General features: G+C 37.9%; 1 protein-coding gene across 7 annotated transcripts in view; it reads right to left on the bottom strand.

Annotated features, from left to right (window-relative positions):
* LOC125457038 (protein SON-like) overlaps positions 1 to 17,319 on the bottom strand; it is a 44,614-nt gene that overhangs the window by 20,306 nt on the left and 6,989 nt on the right. For 6 of the 7 annotated variants that reach the window (XM_048540729.1, XM_048540728.2, XM_048540727.2 and 3 more), the window contains exons 3-7: positions 15,304 to 16,599; positions 14,523 to 14,680; positions 11,624 to 11,755; positions 1,534 to 1,710; positions 339 to 449 (exon numbers count right to left, since the gene is read on the bottom strand). In XM_048540729.1, the coding sequence (XP_048396686.1) occupies positions 339 to 449; positions 1,534 to 1,710; positions 11,624 to 11,755; positions 14,523 to 14,680; positions 15,304 to 16,599 (1,874 nt within the window). The remainder of the gene's footprint in view (positions 1 to 338; positions 450 to 1,533; positions 1,711 to 11,623; positions 11,756 to 14,522; positions 14,681 to 15,303; positions 16,600 to 17,319) is intronic. The other variant, XM_048540731.2, reaches the window with a different exon arrangement.

Raw genomic sequence — 17,319 nt, forward strand, 5'->3', positions numbered from 1 at the left:
TTTGTACACAGCAAGATCCTGAAAGTTCTGAATGGCAAAGTAATCCATCACTACTGAATTGAAGGGCAATGTTGACCAGGATATTAGAAAAAATTCCTGTCCTTTTCTGAAAAATGGCATTAACAGCATTTTTGACAACGTAGTGTGCCCTTTGTACTGCACTAGGGTGTTATTCCAAATAAAAGTCCTGAGCTGGAACTTGAATGTCAACTTAAAAAATACTTGTCACCTTCAAGCTTTCATTTCAGAAAAGTTATAAACCTGATTTTTCTATTTTTCTTTCCTTCTCAACCTCATTCAATAGTCCAGGCCAAAGCACAAATATTTTCTAAACATACCTGTTCCTGCGTCTGAAGAATCATCGACATAGCCGCTTCATCATATGGATTCTTTACGAGACGTCTCTGAGCTGTTGCTCTCTCAGTCATTGTTACAGAGATATCCACTGCCTGAAACACAAAGTTCTAATATTATCACACAGTGCCTGATTTTGCCATGCCATTTTCTTTCAAACCTTTTCATCCTCTTTTTCTGAATGTTGGCATTGTGTTGGAGACAGATCACACAACAGTATTTCACCGAAGTGATCAGTATCAATACATTTGGTGGTGTAGGCTTACAGGCAAAATATCCTACTCCTGCTCCTGCTCTTAATTTGTACAAGCTTCAACTATGAGCGAATGTATGTGAGCATGCTACTTGAATGCAGGGCTCATTTTTGTCAACCAAGGCCAAGATAAACATACTCAAAAAGATTGCATAGAGATAGCCAATTATTACTTTCTCATTCAAGGAGCAAGGGCTCTTGTGGTGCAGTGGTTGTATTCCTACTTCTGGGCCAGGAGGCTCAGGTTCAAGTTTCACCTGTTCCAGAAGTTTATAATATCTATGATTGACCAAGGAGCACCAAATCTAAATGATCAGCTCCGCCCTGTCTTTGCCGATGTCAGGTAATTCAGAATAGTTTGCCTATTACACGCGAAACTCTGAAATGCACAGCTTGGCTGGGTTAACTAGGTGAGCCATTGGACCGGAATAGGGCAGTCGGAGTCTGGTCTGGGTGGGATTTTCTTCAGAGGGGTGGTGTGGACTTGATGGGTCGAATAGACTGCTTCCCCACTCAGAAATTCTACGATCTGTCTAATCTAGCTTCATGGTAATACCAAAGTTTGAAGACAAGGCAGTGAGACTCATTAGTTTATATACATGTACATTGAATCTAATAGATTTGCTCATTAGTTTATAAATCTATTAAGTAGATTAAGGTTGATGAAGCAAAATACAATATTAATTAATTCTCAGTGAATTGACTGAATATCTTTTGTACATGCATGAAAACTGAGACCTTATAATAGTTTAAAGTTCAAATTCTGTCAATATATGTAAGCATTTAAAAGATACACATTTCTCCATGCAATTAAACCAAATCTGTTGTGCATTTTCCAAAGTCTTGAGATCTGTTTAAAAAATGAACACTTCTCACATATAGAATAGTTTTACCCAGTGTATAACTGTTAGCAGCACAACTCTCACCTGAGTACAGACATCTGTGAAGACATCATCAGCAGTTTCTTCGCTCTCCTTTTCCATGGGAACCCACTCACCATAAACATTCAGCACCTCTTTCTTCCTGTGCTGTGTGCCAGAGGAGACTGGAAACTCCTTAGTTAAAGCTACCTGCGTTTTTGCTGCTGTGTTCATTGTTGCATTCTGATGATAAAGGGAGAGTTACCATTTATTTAAAATATCATTGAAAACTTTCCTCTTCTAAACAGAGATGTTTTGGTGTTGATCATGTCATTAACTCCACACCAACAAGGTTGAAGAGATAAGATTCGCTCCATCTTCTGTAAGCAAATAAATGAAAGAATCTTGATGATAAAGTTCAGACTTTGTGACCTTTGAGGAGGAAATGCTATAATAGGTAGATGCTTATGAATAAATTCAATACAGTATTTTAAACAAGCAGATTGGGTGCAATACAATATCAGTATTACATATATTTTCTTTACACATTGGCATAATATTCACATGTTTAATGTCCAATAGCAAAGACTTCACTTGTCAAACTCTGTTTTAAAGTTTATGGGGGGCACATGCCTTTTACGTAAAATTTATTAACGTATTAACCATTTTATATTTAAAGTATTATTTCAAAATGCCAAATGTTGCCAAATGATGCAGGTTTCGAGTGACAGGATTAGAAAATAAAATCCTCAGCATATTATGAAGGACTCACAGAATATTAGAGTTATTCAATTTTTTTCTTCATTCATTCAGACAATGAGGGCATTGCTGGGTAGGTCAGCATTTATTGCCCATCCCTAATTGCCCAAGGGCAGTTAAGAGTCAACCACATTGCTCTAGGTCTGGAGTCGCATGTAGGTTGGCAGTTTCCTTTCCTAAATGGCAATAGTGAACCAGAAGGGTTTTTCCTGATAATTGACAATGGTTTCACGGCCACAACTAGATTCTTAATTCTGATATTCATTGAATTCAAATTCCACCATCTGCCATGGTAGGGTTCAAACCCAGGTCCCCAGAACATTATCTAGGTCTCTGGATTAACAGTCCAGCGATAATACCACTAGGCCATTGCCTCCACCTATTATGTAAGATATGCACAATTTATATACAAAAATTAGTCATCAGTATGCATACAGGAGGAATCTAAACTGTTTGTGGAAAATTAGTTGCAAATATTAGAGTTCTGGCAGCCGTGGGTAAAGAATTATAGAACCATCAATTTCAAAGAACATGAAATGTACACTTCTCCAAGCTAAATTTTGGATTTATTTTGTCACCAAAACACAAATAAAACCAATCTCCCTCCCACTGAGTTCAGTATTTACTATAAATAGCATTGAGGCTAATAGCATTCACCCATATTTATGTGGAACATTAGATAAGTCTAGATGCTGAGTTTAAAAAAGGTAACTAGTATGCCATTCCTTTGAAAAGTGTGAAAATGGCATTGTACCACTTGAATCACCATTAAGCATCTTCAGTGGTGTGAAGTTCCTGCACTCGCATCATCAATGTGGGTTAAACTTGCTACAGCATGTCAGGGCTTATCCATTTCACCCTAGGCACCTGTTTTGATGGCATCTTAACTAAGTCTTAATTATTGCCAAAAAAACTTCAACCACTGAAAATTAACTTTATCATGTGTGGAATTTCATTACTTCAGCTTTCAACTGATGCAGTTTCTTTCCCCTACATTTTCTAATTTGCACATCTAAATTCAGCTTTGGCACAACACATTTTCAATCCTTTAATTGAATGGTTAAGCTACTATACAGCTGTATGCCATGTGCATCAGATTGCCCTGTAGAAGTTGAAATGCCATATCCATCTCCCAGTAGCAAAAATTTTCTGCTCCAAAAATTTCTGGAAATTAAATAGCTAAAGGCAATAACAAACAACAGGCAATTACAGTAATATTTGGCCCATTGTCTAAAAGAACATGAACATGTTGAAGAATAATTTGTATAGCTAATATAAGAACACAAGAAATAGAAATTTCTTCAGTCCCTTGAGCCTGTTCCACTATTGACTAAGTTAATGACTGATCTTCCATCCTTCCATTCCTCATCAATTAATTCCATGTATGATGTCTACTTGGTGCAGTATTAATATTCTGACTTATGTAGTTAGAGGGGAACGCTAAGTGCCAGTTTCAACATTCACAAAATACATATGCAATTAATTCTACCAAGTCCTGTGCATTATATCTTTTATAAGAATGTTTATTTCAGGCAGAGACTGATAATGGGATAAAATCAGAGACACGAATTCCCACCTTGGTGTCCTATAAAATTATAATTAACTAAAACTTAAGGTAAATTAATCTGAACCAAGGTAATAAGTGTATTACAGCACTTATTCATCTTTTTCAAGTGTAACTGAAGAAAAACATTGCTGCGGGTTATTTTCTTTATTTGCTACTGATTCTCAATCATTCTAGACAGTTTTAGGTAAGAGTATCAATCAGAACCAATATGGTTGAAAAATTCTGTTTCTATAGTACAAACACACAGTTTACACTGCTGGGTTTGTAGAAATCAGAACTCAATTTCTGTACGGAATTGATTTTGAATCACACTTATAACCAGCTCCCTCTCTGCAATCTACATTTAATTTTTCAGTCAACGTAAATAATAAATCTTCCAAAAGAAAATTCAGCACAAGTATTCCATTTTAAAGTAAGTTGAATTGTATGACAAAGAACTTTTCTTTTCCCTTCACGACCCTAACATACAATTTCAATAAACTGCAATAGGGTTTACGCAAAGTAATTGCTATACTCTGCCTCATACTGACTCCAAGATGTTAGGCAGAGGCTGTACGACTTTACCAAGGGAGAATGGGTGAGGTGGGGCAAGCGTAATGCAATGAACAGTGTGATTGAGGATGCTTTTATTTAATACATGAAGTCCCACGATGCTCCATATAAGCATGATCAGACAATATTTGGCAGCAAACACAAAAAGATATTAAGACAAAAGATTTGTTAGGGAAATAGATTTTCAGTGTCTTAAAGGTACAGAGATAGAGAGATGGAGTAGTTCTGAGAAGCAATCACAATGCTTACCACGGGACAGGTGAAGGCTGACAACAAAGCTATAAAAATTAGGTATGTGGAAAAGGTCAGGCTTCAGTGGGTGTAGGGATCATGGAGGGCTGTGAGGCTGGAGGAGGTTAGAGACAGGAAAATTTGATAACAAACACATAAATTTTGAAATCAAGCTTTATTTGTCACAAAACCAATGTAGATCTGCAAACACAGAAATGATGTGTGAATGGGATTTGGTACAAGCTGGAACTGATACTGGCAGAGTTTTGGATGAGCTCAGGTTTACAGATGGTGTGAGTGGATGGGCAGCGGTGGACAATTCAAGTCTAGATAAGGGTTTGAGCAACAGATGAATTGAGGTAAATGCAAAGGCATAGCACTAGTTGGTTCCGGTTATGAAGAAGATTATGTCTAATCAAAAAAGAAAGTATCAGCATTTATACCATGCTTTTTCTTTAACATCTCATAAAGTTCATCTTGTAAGTGCTTAATACTTCGGAAGTGCACTAATTGTCATTTTCTTAGGTGCAGCAGCCAATTTGTATACAGGTATTAGAAGGTCCCAATAATTTTGACATAATTAAATTTGCCTAGGTCCTTTATTGAAATATTTTAAAACAAATAGTTATTAGGGCAGATAAGAAGCCAGGATAGAGCAGATGTGGAAATGTTTCCACTAGTACAAGAGACTAGGGCCTGAGGGCACAGTCTTAAAGTGTGGGGACAACCCTTTGGAACTCAGATGAGGAAGAATTTCTTCATCCAAAGAGGGGTGAATCTATGAAACTCATCACCACAGAAGACTGTGGAGGCCAAGTCACTGGGTATCTTTAATCAATATAAAGATAGATTCGTGATTAGCAAGGGATCAAGGGTTACAGTGATAAGGCAGTAAAATGGGATTGAGAACCATAGAAGCCATGATGGAATGTGAAAGCACATGGGTCGAATAGCCTAATCATGCTCCTATAACTTCTGGTTTTATGGCAGATAACAAAAGGCTTGTCAAACAGATTTTAAGGAGCATGGTAACGAGCAAAGTGAGGTAGAGAGGTTTGTGGGGGTGTGAGGGTATTCAGGACCTTAATGTCTCGGCAGTCAAAGACTTGACTGCAGCAGTGGAAAGATTCAATCGGGGATGAACAAGACTAGAATTAGAAAAGCACAGAAAATTCACAGATAATTACAGGTCTGGAGAAGACTACAGAGATAGGGAGGCCATGGAGCAATACGAAAACAAGGATCAGACTATTAAAATAAACATATTGCTTAACCTGAAGTGAACGTAGCTCTGTTAGCAAAGGGATGATGGGGTCAAGAAAGTAGGTGGCAAGGTAAAACTAGGTATATATATGAAAACTCTCACATTTCCATTGAAATTGGCAAGAAGTAACATGAAAGAGAAAATGGGAAGGGACCAAAGATTGATTTAAGGAGAATATTATGTTTCTGGACTTCGGTACAAGTTACATTTGTGAGAAGATGCCATTATGTGATATCATAAACTATTTTAATAAAGAAAACAAAAGTTTCAAGTTGCACTTCATTGACAATTTATTTCAGTTGACATGTCTAAGAGTGTCAGAACCAAAAGCAATATGTTGCTTGCAGGTATGAGTTGCCAATATCACTAATTAACAAGACAACATCTAAAGTTCAGAACTGTGATGCATTTAATATCAATTATATTACTTTATTTTGTTCTAGTGTTCTCCTCTTCACCTTCAAGAAAATGATACCCACTGATGTATGGATCCATGGATGCTAAGCATCGTTCAGTTCATAACTTAAGGGCTCGTCTTATGTGAACTTCTGCTAAAATTAGATAGTCTTTAGTGACATATGTAGCTTAAAACTGTAACTGCTCGCTCCCATTTCCATCAATAAAACCTTACTTCTGTTTTGTCATATGCATAAATCAAGATAAAATGCATGAACCTCTCAAATGGAAAATTACTTTCAAAAAATAAGTGTATAGGATTTATGTAGAACAAGCTCTAGCCACAGTTCTCAAAACGAAAGCCAAAACTATATAATTTATATCCAAAACATTTGAATGAGATTCTTTCAGCATTTAGTTGTGAAACATTGAAATATTCAAAATGAAAACTGTGCTTAACTCAGTTTGAAATTATTTGAGAAATCACCTTTAATGACTGACTTTAAAAACAGATAAAAAAATTTGATCTCTCCCTCAGGTTGCATAATGCAGAATCTGACTTTTGGTTGGCAAGAACATTATTTCATGTGGCATTCATGCACAGAGAGAAAGCTGTCCCAGATTCCCAGTTGCTATGATTATTTAATTTCAGCTAGAGATGCAAGAGACCTTGGTGCCTCGTCTCCACTATAGCTGAGGCTACATACTGCAAATCATGTGAACAGCATCAGACTTGCAAGCACCTCATCTCCAGGGCAAATAATCCGATGCGGATGGAGAAAGAATGGATAGCCACATCCAAACAAGAGGCTCATTTCAGGAAGGGAGGGGAGAAAGGGGAGAAACCACAATTTTAAAAATCTTTAGAATTATTAAAAACACAAGGATGGGTGTTCTGTAGACATTTCTGCAGTGCTGAAAACTACTCTTCAAAGACCTCAATCATTGATAGCACACAACGAAAGTATAACAGCACGGCAGCCATTCAAAAGGAATAATAGAAGTACAGCAGTACTTAAAAAATCCACTTAAAGAAAAATGAAACAAAATTGAAAATTCTGTCATTCCACTAAACCACAGAAAATATTGGAACATAGAAGGTAAATGAGGTGAGAAGAAAAAATGTTTTGAAAAATATCATGTATGAGATATTAAGTCATACATACAACAAAGGTTCCAAATTACAATAGATTAGAATCAAAGAAATACACAGCATAAGGGCGTCCATTTGGATCATAGTGTCTGTGCCAGCACTTTAGTAGAGGTAGTCAAGTAATCTCATTCCCATAGCTTTGAACATAGCAAACAATTAGCAGCAAACTTCCTGTGCAAGGGAGATAAAACAGTGAAAAAAAATGTTCCTACTCTTGACTGCTGTGAAGAAGTCTGCGTGCACAGACGTAAAAAGTCAGGAACTGAACTCTTCTATGGGAGCTTTTCATAATCAGTGGCACCAGCACTTAAACACATGAAGGTTTTTACATTGGCTAATAAGAATTGCACCACTGTGGGCCAGCATCTTTTAATGTGCAGTGAGGAAATAAGAAAGTAACTAATTACAAATCAACACGTTTTAGTCAATTTTCAGTGAGGGCAATAATATTATGAAAGTGGCAAAAATGACAAGGCTTAAAAAGAAAAGCAATGAAGTATCAATGGGATTTAATTTGGATAAAAACAGAAGGAAATAATACCGATTTTATATTCCAGATGGCTCTTTGGGCAAACACCGTACAATATGGATGCAGTCATATATATCCGGGTTCCTTTCATTACTAAATTTGATTATTGCACATGCTGAAACTGTAACTGGAGCAAAATTGACAGTAGCATCCCAAGATTAGCAAAGAGAAAAATCCACCCAGAATACTAAGTAGTAATCCCACTGGAAAATCAGCATGCAGATAGAGACGGAGTGCAACATATGTCTCAGTTGTGATGCTCTCTAACAATGTAGTCTAAATTCTTTAAAAGGTGCTGATTGATTCTTGCTCTGTAACCTCCTCCCAAAATCATCCCTGAACTCTCTCCTTATTTGGCTTTTGCCTCTCAAACATTTTTTTTTCCTCTCAACTGTCCCTCTCCCAATTTCACCCTTCCATTAACAACCATGTCATCAGCCATCCAAGACTTACTCTCTGAACTTTCCCAAACAACACCTATTCTTTGCTTTTTGGCTTGGTTTTATCCCTTAAGGCCATTCTCAAAATACAACTCTGACCAAACTTTAAGCCACCCCTCAATGCTTTTATCATTTTGGTGTCCATTTTTCAATTGTATTTCTGGGATGTTACATGTTGAAGGAAATTTTTCACAGTAAAGTTCTATTCATTTCAAATAGTTGTTGTAATTCACCAGCTAGACGCATGGATAAAGTACAACAGCTATTTGAGACGAGCTGGAACTTTCACAAGGAAGCCAGAAAGTCGTTCATCATGGGAGATAGTGTATTATACCTTTCCAAACTATAGGGCTTCTCCAGCCTCAACATCTTATGTAACTATTTTGTTGCTGATTTGTTGAAAAGTACACCAACCCGGAACAGCATCTTCAGAGAAGTGGGAGTAAGGGAAATAAAAAAATTAAAACTATAATCACAGAATATTAGTATAATAATTTTATTACAGAAATGACAGCTCAAATGACAAATTCTGGAATGAAAGACACACAAAATTAAAAACTAGCAGTGTCAAACAATAGCTAAAATGTATTACACGTTGATGAATATAGTAAAATTAAATTTTTTCATCCAGCAGCAAGACAAAAAGCACAAATATACTGGGAAACTACAGAACAGATCATGTACTGTTCCTGGCTGAAGTAATACATAAGTCTTTTTCAGGATAATGAAATTGCCTCTTCTGATGTTAGCTGATTGCAGTGCCCAAAATCTGCATCAATGTAAATGGACAACGCAGTTTGTAACAAAAGTGAGGTACATGCACCTATCCTTCTTGGGAGGTGGGACAACTTCCAACTGCTGTGTTGTTTGGAATAAGCTATTTTACTCTTCCCAGCCTAAATGGGAACAGACGAATAGACATCTGAAGTAGGGCTCAGTTTTGGATGTATTTTCAAACTTGAGGAAAACATGCCTGAAGTAGTCGATCCACTGCTTCATCAAAACATAGTACTTTCAGAAAAAGAAAGAATAACGAGCATCTGGTGCTTCTGGTTGATTTCTCTGAAACTACACAACCCATCACCAAATGAATATCAATGTGCTCACTGGAACCAAGCTTGGACCACAATCTTCAATGGTGTAGACTTAGCACCTGCAAAAGGTTTCTACTGTGGGTAGCTGGACAATGGTTTAAATACTGGATTCTGGGGGGATGGCAGAAAAACATATTAAGAAACAATTCTGAATCAAGATTACATGTCTTTATTAATACCCCTGCCCCCACAGACGCAACACCTACACACACACACACACACACACCTACACACACACACACACCTACACACACACACACTAGTCCCAAAGGTACCTTTAGTTCCAACGTGCCATATGTAAGTGACCATTCTACATGTGTGGCCAGGACACAGAATAACATCAATTATTTCCAAGAACACTATCGTCCTAAACAATATTCAAGTATGATCAACTTTCTAGGTCACTGTGTGAAGACGGTGATCAAGAAAGAGAACTGTGAGCTTTTTTCAATCCTTCTCTGTTCCAAGGACTCTCTGTGTGTATATTGCACACATTCCAGCTGAGAGCAGCTGTTAGGCATCAGCTGGTAATCAGTCTGGCTCTTCCACTTCCAGGGGGCTCCTGAACATATCCTTCCAAATGAGATTTTATAACACCAAGGAAACTATCTCAATATTCACTTCAGTTACTTTGCTAAGTATCCCATTAGTCAATAAATTATACAAGCAAAAGTAAATCATTACAGTGTAATTAATGTAAATAGATACCCAACACACAAAATCCAAGCAGCTTTCATGAAGAAGCAGAAGTACCTGCTCAGGAGGATTCTGACCTATGCGCCAAATGTAGTTAGGGCAAAACAAAGAATGAACTAGCTAGCAGCTACTACAAACAACTAGTAGTAAACGTACAGCAGAGAGTCTCTCAGTAGTGAAAAGGGTATCTGAATGAGAATTTTTTTGGGGATATTCAGATTGGGCTCCCAACCTGACTCATCATGAAAGATACTAGTGGGATATAGCAGGGAAGGGGCGGAGAGAAAACGACGAAAACTCGTAATACAAAAATTGATTTTATGTTATACTAAAATATTTCAAAGTTTAAGATATTCTACTCATCAAACCTAAATAATTAGTTAATTTACTGCATCTGAAACTTTATGGAAAAACAATAGGGTGGCTAATGTGACAGACAGCAAATGAAGCTGCTGTAAAGCCAATTGTGATCATACAGAGTGACAAGTTTAAACTGTCAAAACTAAATTTAAACACGGACCCAGGATTTTGTAATGGAAAACTAACAAAAGGAGTTAGAAATGTGAAAATAGGAAATTGCTGGCATATAGAAGCAGACATTCTATTATAGTTGATTTTGAAGACTGCCATATTTTTCTGAAGCATATCTCCAGAAGAAAATCTGTATTCCTTGCAAAATAAATGAACCTATATGTTCAACATTGACAGTATTTTTGATGACGTTCCTTGTCTACATTAATGGGTTTGAAATGTCCTAGTTTTAAAAAATACTTTGTGACCTGACTGAAACAACACATAGATGTTACTTTCACTGTGGACATTTAAAGTAAATTCTCCAACAGAATTCCAAAAGGAGAATTTCAGGCACTATCCAAGTAATTTTCCAAAAGAAAATGCTACCTTTAGGTGAAGCTTCAGGCTGGAGGTGCAAACTTGAAAATTTTACTCTTAAGCTCTATCACTGCTTGCGAGTCTTGATATAATTTTTTCTAAATGCCTCTTCCAAATTTTTTTCTCTGACTGTTGAAGTTAATTTCATGCTGTAGTATAATTCTCTGGATACCCTCAATCCTAAGATACCATAAATAACTGTCCAATCTTCACATTTGATTCCATTGAAAATCAACAGTTCACTTAACTGCGGAGGGCACCAAGCCAAACTCAATCCTCTACTCACCTGACATCCATATGTGCGCATTCCAGTAGGAACAGCAAACTATGATTAAGATTCTGACTGCTCCTTATTTTCATTATTTGCCATAAGATGCTAAAATTCAATGTGCCTGAGATCAGCCAATTGTGACATGAGTTAATGTTGAACAAGGGACCTTTTAGTGTGCATGGCTTAGTGCTATACCTGCCGTGTTCTTCAGCATTAAGACAATAAAAGGAAAACTACTGAAATGTTCAGGAACTGATAAAGGAGAAATACCACATAAGCTACATCTAAATGGCTTGCAAAATATATTACTTACGTTTAAGCTGAAAGAAATGGATTTCAGTTCATTAACTTTAATTGGTTGATTAATGACTGATTCATCCTCTTCAGTGACATGAAGTTCGTTACCCAACTCATTATCATTGCTTTCAACAATTTTCTTGCATTTCTAAGGAAAAAATATCCAGAGAATGCACAAAAAGATGAATATGTACAATTTAATTATCTCTAACACAAAGGACAGCTCCTATGTTGGCACCAAAATGCCCTGATGTGTAGGAATTAAACGAGTGAGAGTGGAAGGAAAACAAGGGTGACAATGAAAGATGTATAGGGGGGGAATGAGCTTAGAGGGGAAAAATGGCAGAGGGAACAGAGCATTGGGGCAAAGGGAAAGGGAGGAAGATGTGGGGGAGGAGCACAAGGGCAGGGGAAAGGAGGACTGGGGTGGACATGAGGTTGGGGTGAGGGAACAGAGACAGGGACTGGTGAGGGAAGGGAAATGGGGAGGGATGAGGGAAGGGATATGGGGAGGGATGAGGGAAGGCACATGGGGGAGGGGTGAGGGAAGGGAGAAGGCATAGGGGCATGGGAAGGAAGAAGGGTGATAAATGATGGAGAAGTAGAGTGAATGGCAAAGTGTAAATAATGAGAACCAGGGGAACGCAATGAGGAAATTTTAGAAGTAGACAGGTAAGTGGGGGTAGGAGAGTGGAAATGGAGAAAGGAAATGAGAACATACCAAGGTAGGGTGTGTGTTATTAGGATAAGGAGATTAGCCAGGGCTCCCGCTGTTCATAAATCTCAAGTGAATTTGCTACAAATTACAGTGTGCGTTAGAAGCTGTGTGAGGAAGACGTTGACAAGGAAACAAAAATAAAGTGGCTGAGCTGATCCTATGAATAACTGAAGTGTATGTTAAATCAGTGGGATTAATCAGATTGATTATACTAAATATTTGTGACCTTTTTGAATCCCAGAGATTACAGATTCATGTAATTTGAGACCCAGTAATTGTGTTGGTAATGACAGTGAAAACTAAGAGCATGTGTCAGCATTTCTCCTCTGAAAATGACAGTAATTTCTGGAGTCTGCTCATGTGCATTTAATCAAAAAAATCCAGAAACTGCTGACAGTGATTCTATCCACCTCCAGAGGATGCACTTACAATCAAGTAGAAATCTCAAAAAACTTTGCCTTTTCAGTAATAATCTTGCTGGGAAAACCTTCAAAACAGTTGTACCTTGTTGACTGATTCATAACTAGGTTTTTAATGTCATAATAAGATCATACTTCTTTCTAAACAACCCCAATTAAACCGAAGAGTATTTTTCAATACAGTGTGGAGGTGGAGGCACACAGCAAATCAAGCAGCGTCAGAGGAACAGAAAAGTCGGTAGTTTGGGTTTACAGCACCTGATGAAGGGTGTAAACCTGAAACGTCGACATTCCTGCCCCTCTGATGCCACCTGACCTGCATTCCTCCAGCTCCACATTGTATTGACGGTGACTCCTGCATCTGCACTTCTTGCTATCGCTGGAAGAGTACTTTCATTTAATGGAAATTTTTAATGCATTTTATAAGTCATTCCACCCTTCTTAGAAACATTTTTTAAGAAGTTTGTTTACAATATTTTAGCTTCCACACCAAACCCATTTGTATAATTTATTGTTTAATAATTTATTTCACTGTTCATAAAATTTAAATATTAAAACTAAGAGATTCAATCATTCTTACTTTCCGGCTTGCTGTGTGTAAAAGTACTTCAGTGTTATTGTCTGCTTGCCCTGCCTTGAACATCATCACACTTTAAGCCACATTGAAACTGAAGTGGAAACAAGGGAACAATTTAGAGTCCAACAGAACTCTGCTTCACCATTTCTCCAAAGACCTGCTCAGTTTCTCTGACATTTTGTTTTAGATTTCCAGTATGTATAGTATTTTGCTTTTTTTTTTAAGCGGAGAAAGGGAAAATCCACACCACACAGATACTGTGCATTTAAGGACAGGTTACTTTGAAGTAAGTGGTGAGAATCATTGTTTCATAGCTGACTATAAGTTCAGACCTATCTAAATTTACACAACAGTTGTATATTGCGTACATAATATAAATTGTAAAATATTCTCTCAGTCCCAGAGATTTTCACTCTAAAGTTATTTGCAGTTCCTAGCTCTCAAGTACCTTTAAAGAATAGTGTTTAAAGCTTGTTATCATTCTCAATTATCTATGTTGTTAAACCTCCTGTGCAATTTTAAAACCCACCCAACTACACCCTTCACCTCCAATCACCACCAATTAGCTCCCAACTGCACCTGTAGTATAGGGATCATTTAGCCTCCTGTTCCCTGGTCATACTTCACATTTGCATTTTGACGGTGAGTGTGTGGTTTCCAGTTTCAAACAACTATGCACTCTCACAATGTGGAAAGAGAAAAAAAGCTTATAAGTACTTTTAACTAACAAGCTCAGAAGAATTTTGACAAAGATATGGCAATAGGTCACGCACCTTCCAGTACTTTATGCCATTAATCATAAAATCCTGAGTGCAGTTAGAAGCCATTTGGCCCACTAAACCTGCCCTGACCTCCAAAGAGCATTCCACCCAGACACACCCTGTCTCCGTAACCCCACATTTACCAAGGCTAATCTACCTAGCCTGCAGATTCTGGACGCTACTGGGCAATTTAGCATGCCCAATCCACATTTTTAGAATGTGGCAGGAAACCAGAGCACATGGCAGAAACCCACGCAGACACAGGGAGAATGTGCAAGCTCCATGCAGAGAGTTGCCCAAGGCTGAAATGGAACCCGGGTCCCTGTCGCTGTGAGGCAGCCACGATGTCACCATGCCACCAATGATATTACTGATCTGTAGAAATGAAGAAAACTACAGGGCAATCAGAAGGCCAAAATATACAATGTAAAACCATTTACCTCTGTGAGTTCTTGTATTGATGTACAACCTATTTTTTTGGCGATCACATTTTTAACAAGGGGCACAACAGGTTTCAGGTTTGCTGGCAAAGGCATTCCAGCTTTGGCACACATGGCTGCAGCATTGGCTTTTGCTATCTCTAGCAACTGGGCTTTATCTGTAAGAAACATAAATCCTCAATATATTTTTGGTTAGTCAGTTCTAGAGCAAGATAACTGACATTTTAGCTCTCTTTCCACTGAAAATAGTCCTTTACAGCGTGACAGAATTATTCACATAGAAATTACAATTCTGGCGAAAATAAATGTCATTAATTAAAGAAAGCCTCACAACTGCACAAACTGCAGGGGGTCCACTTTCAGAAATCAAGGCAAACAGTACATGACCAGCATCTCTTAAGATTGCTGGCCCTGAATCTGAATCCAGCAGATGCTAATTGGGGGGAAATCCCTCCTCTTTACTAGGCATATTAGTCAGACTTGAAGCAAATTTGGGCAACGTTAGTGTAATTCAAGTGGTTTCTTTCATACCATAATCAAACTGAACCATCATAAAATAGCAGATTTGGAATGAAAACAATTCACACAGTTGTGGCAGGGAACAGTTGTGAATTTGAGGTACACAGCTAGGTTGTGTAGACTGATTTTTTTAAAAATTATAATCATATTGCTAAGTAAATTCTATGTCTTCTATCCTCATCATGAAAATGTCAATACAAGTTGTTACTGTGTCAAATAATAGCACTCAAGAAACTAACTATATCTAAAAACTGCATCTTACCTAGGTCTGTGAGGCGTTCAGGTGTTCTGCTGGGGCTTTTTCTCCTTAAGGGAGATCTGGATCTCCTCCGCCAATCAGGTGACCTCCGTGTCCTCACAAGCCGACTACGGTATGGTCTTGAACCTGATAAATGACATCGTCTGTCACCGGATCTTGATCTAGGTCTTGGAGAGTGCGGGCGCGTGACCCTGGATCTTGATCTCACAGGAGATCCTGAGTGAGTCCTACTCCTGTGTTTTGACCGTGAGCACGACCTAGAACAATGCAATGATTTTGATTTCTGTTTGGTCCTTGTTGCAGAGCGTGACCTTGATTTACGGCGTGACCTTGATGGAGACCGAGATTTTGATTTTGACTGTTGTTCATTCCTTGTTCTTGAGCGAGAATCAGACTGTTTCCTTTTAGACTTTGGAGACGATTCTGTGTGCTTCTTCTGTTCTCTGGAGGTCGACTTGGATCGATGTTTAACTGGTGATGATTGTTTCCTGGAACATGAACTCTGGGATAGATGATGCTTACCGCTTGATGATTTTTTTACAGAACGGTGAGTGTGAGAATGTAATTGTGACTTGTGATGTTTTGCTGACTTTGAGTGAGATCTTGACCGACTTCTTTTCGTTCTCCTTGCCTCAACTCTGTCAGTTTTATCCTTTTCTTCAACAGTTTGAGTATATTTTGACTGTACATTGTCTGAACCACTACTATAAACCGATTTGGATTCTTGATTCTGCTCGACAGCTGAGGCAGGAGCCAATAATCCAGAAATATTTTCAATTCTAGCTACTTCCTTGTCAAAATTTATGTCAGCAACAATGTTCTCTTTTACATGCAGGCTTTTTTCACAATGGTTCTGTACCAATGGCTTTTCAGCCACAGAGCATTCTTTTCCAACTCCCACTGTTACTACAATGCTTGTATTAGTTACTTCATCAACTGTATTTTTATTTGACTCAGTTCTGCTTAATTTTGTCAAAACAGAGATATTTTCACTCTTTATACTGCTACATTCATTGTTTAAAGGTGGCTCCGAATGAGGTTGTGATTGTAAGCGCAACTCAGTCTGTGGCTTCGGGCTCAGGCGGGATCCTGAGCGAGACCGAGAGCGGTCTCTCCTTCCTTCTTTCTTTTTCCTCTTCTTTTTCTTCTTCTTTTTACTTTTATGCTTATGATGATGTTTGTGTTTATGTTTTTTATCTTTGCGTCTCACTGGAGGTGAGCTATCTTCTTTGTCATCCAAAGTGGGGGTTTTAATTTCTTCCACTTTTGCACTGCCCACAGTTAAACTCTCCTTACTTTCTGTGTAGGAAGAAAATCTTGAGGTAACTGCCAATGTTAACATTAAACCACAAGAAGTTCAAATGACTCTACCAAAACTGATGCACAGAATGTACAAAAAAACCCATACTGTAAAAAGGCAATGACATTATGACGAACTTTTATAAAACACCAGTTTAGCCTAAACTGGAGTACCGCCTTTAATCCAGGGCGTTGTACTACAGAAGGATACAAAGGCTCTAGAGAGGGTGCAGGAAGAGGTTTTTAAAAATGTCTTCAGAAATGAGGGACATAAGTTAAATGAAAAATTTAAAGAAGCCAGGATTCTCTTTAGGAAGAAACTATTGAGGAGATTTGGTAGAGATGTACCACCTACATACCTAGCATCACACCAGGAATGAAATACATGTGCCAAATTGTTCATTTATGTGATAGGTTGAGCATTTCTTTGGTGTGACAGCAGCATTCAGTTAATGAAAATCACAGCCTGTGCTGCTACTGCATAGCAGATACATGAAAGACCACAACAGCTAGCTTCACGTGATACTCAGCTTTTCACAACAAGCAACATACTGCTTGGTTTACAATTTAAACAAAGTCTTGCAGTAAAGTTTCAGTTCTCATTTAGCTGCTGCATTTCCACTGCAATATTTGCCAACTATTCAGCACCCTCCTCTCATATTTGTGTTAATTTTGGTTTTCTCCTTAAGTTAGTATTCTTGTGAATCACACTGATGAGTG

The sequence above is a fragment of the Stegostoma tigrinum genome, chromosome 12 (assembly GCF_030684315.1).
Source record: "Stegostoma tigrinum isolate sSteTig4 chromosome 12, sSteTig4.hap1, whole genome shotgun sequence".
NCBI lineage: Eukaryota > Metazoa > Chordata > Chondrichthyes > Orectolobiformes > Stegostomatidae > Stegostoma > Stegostoma tigrinum.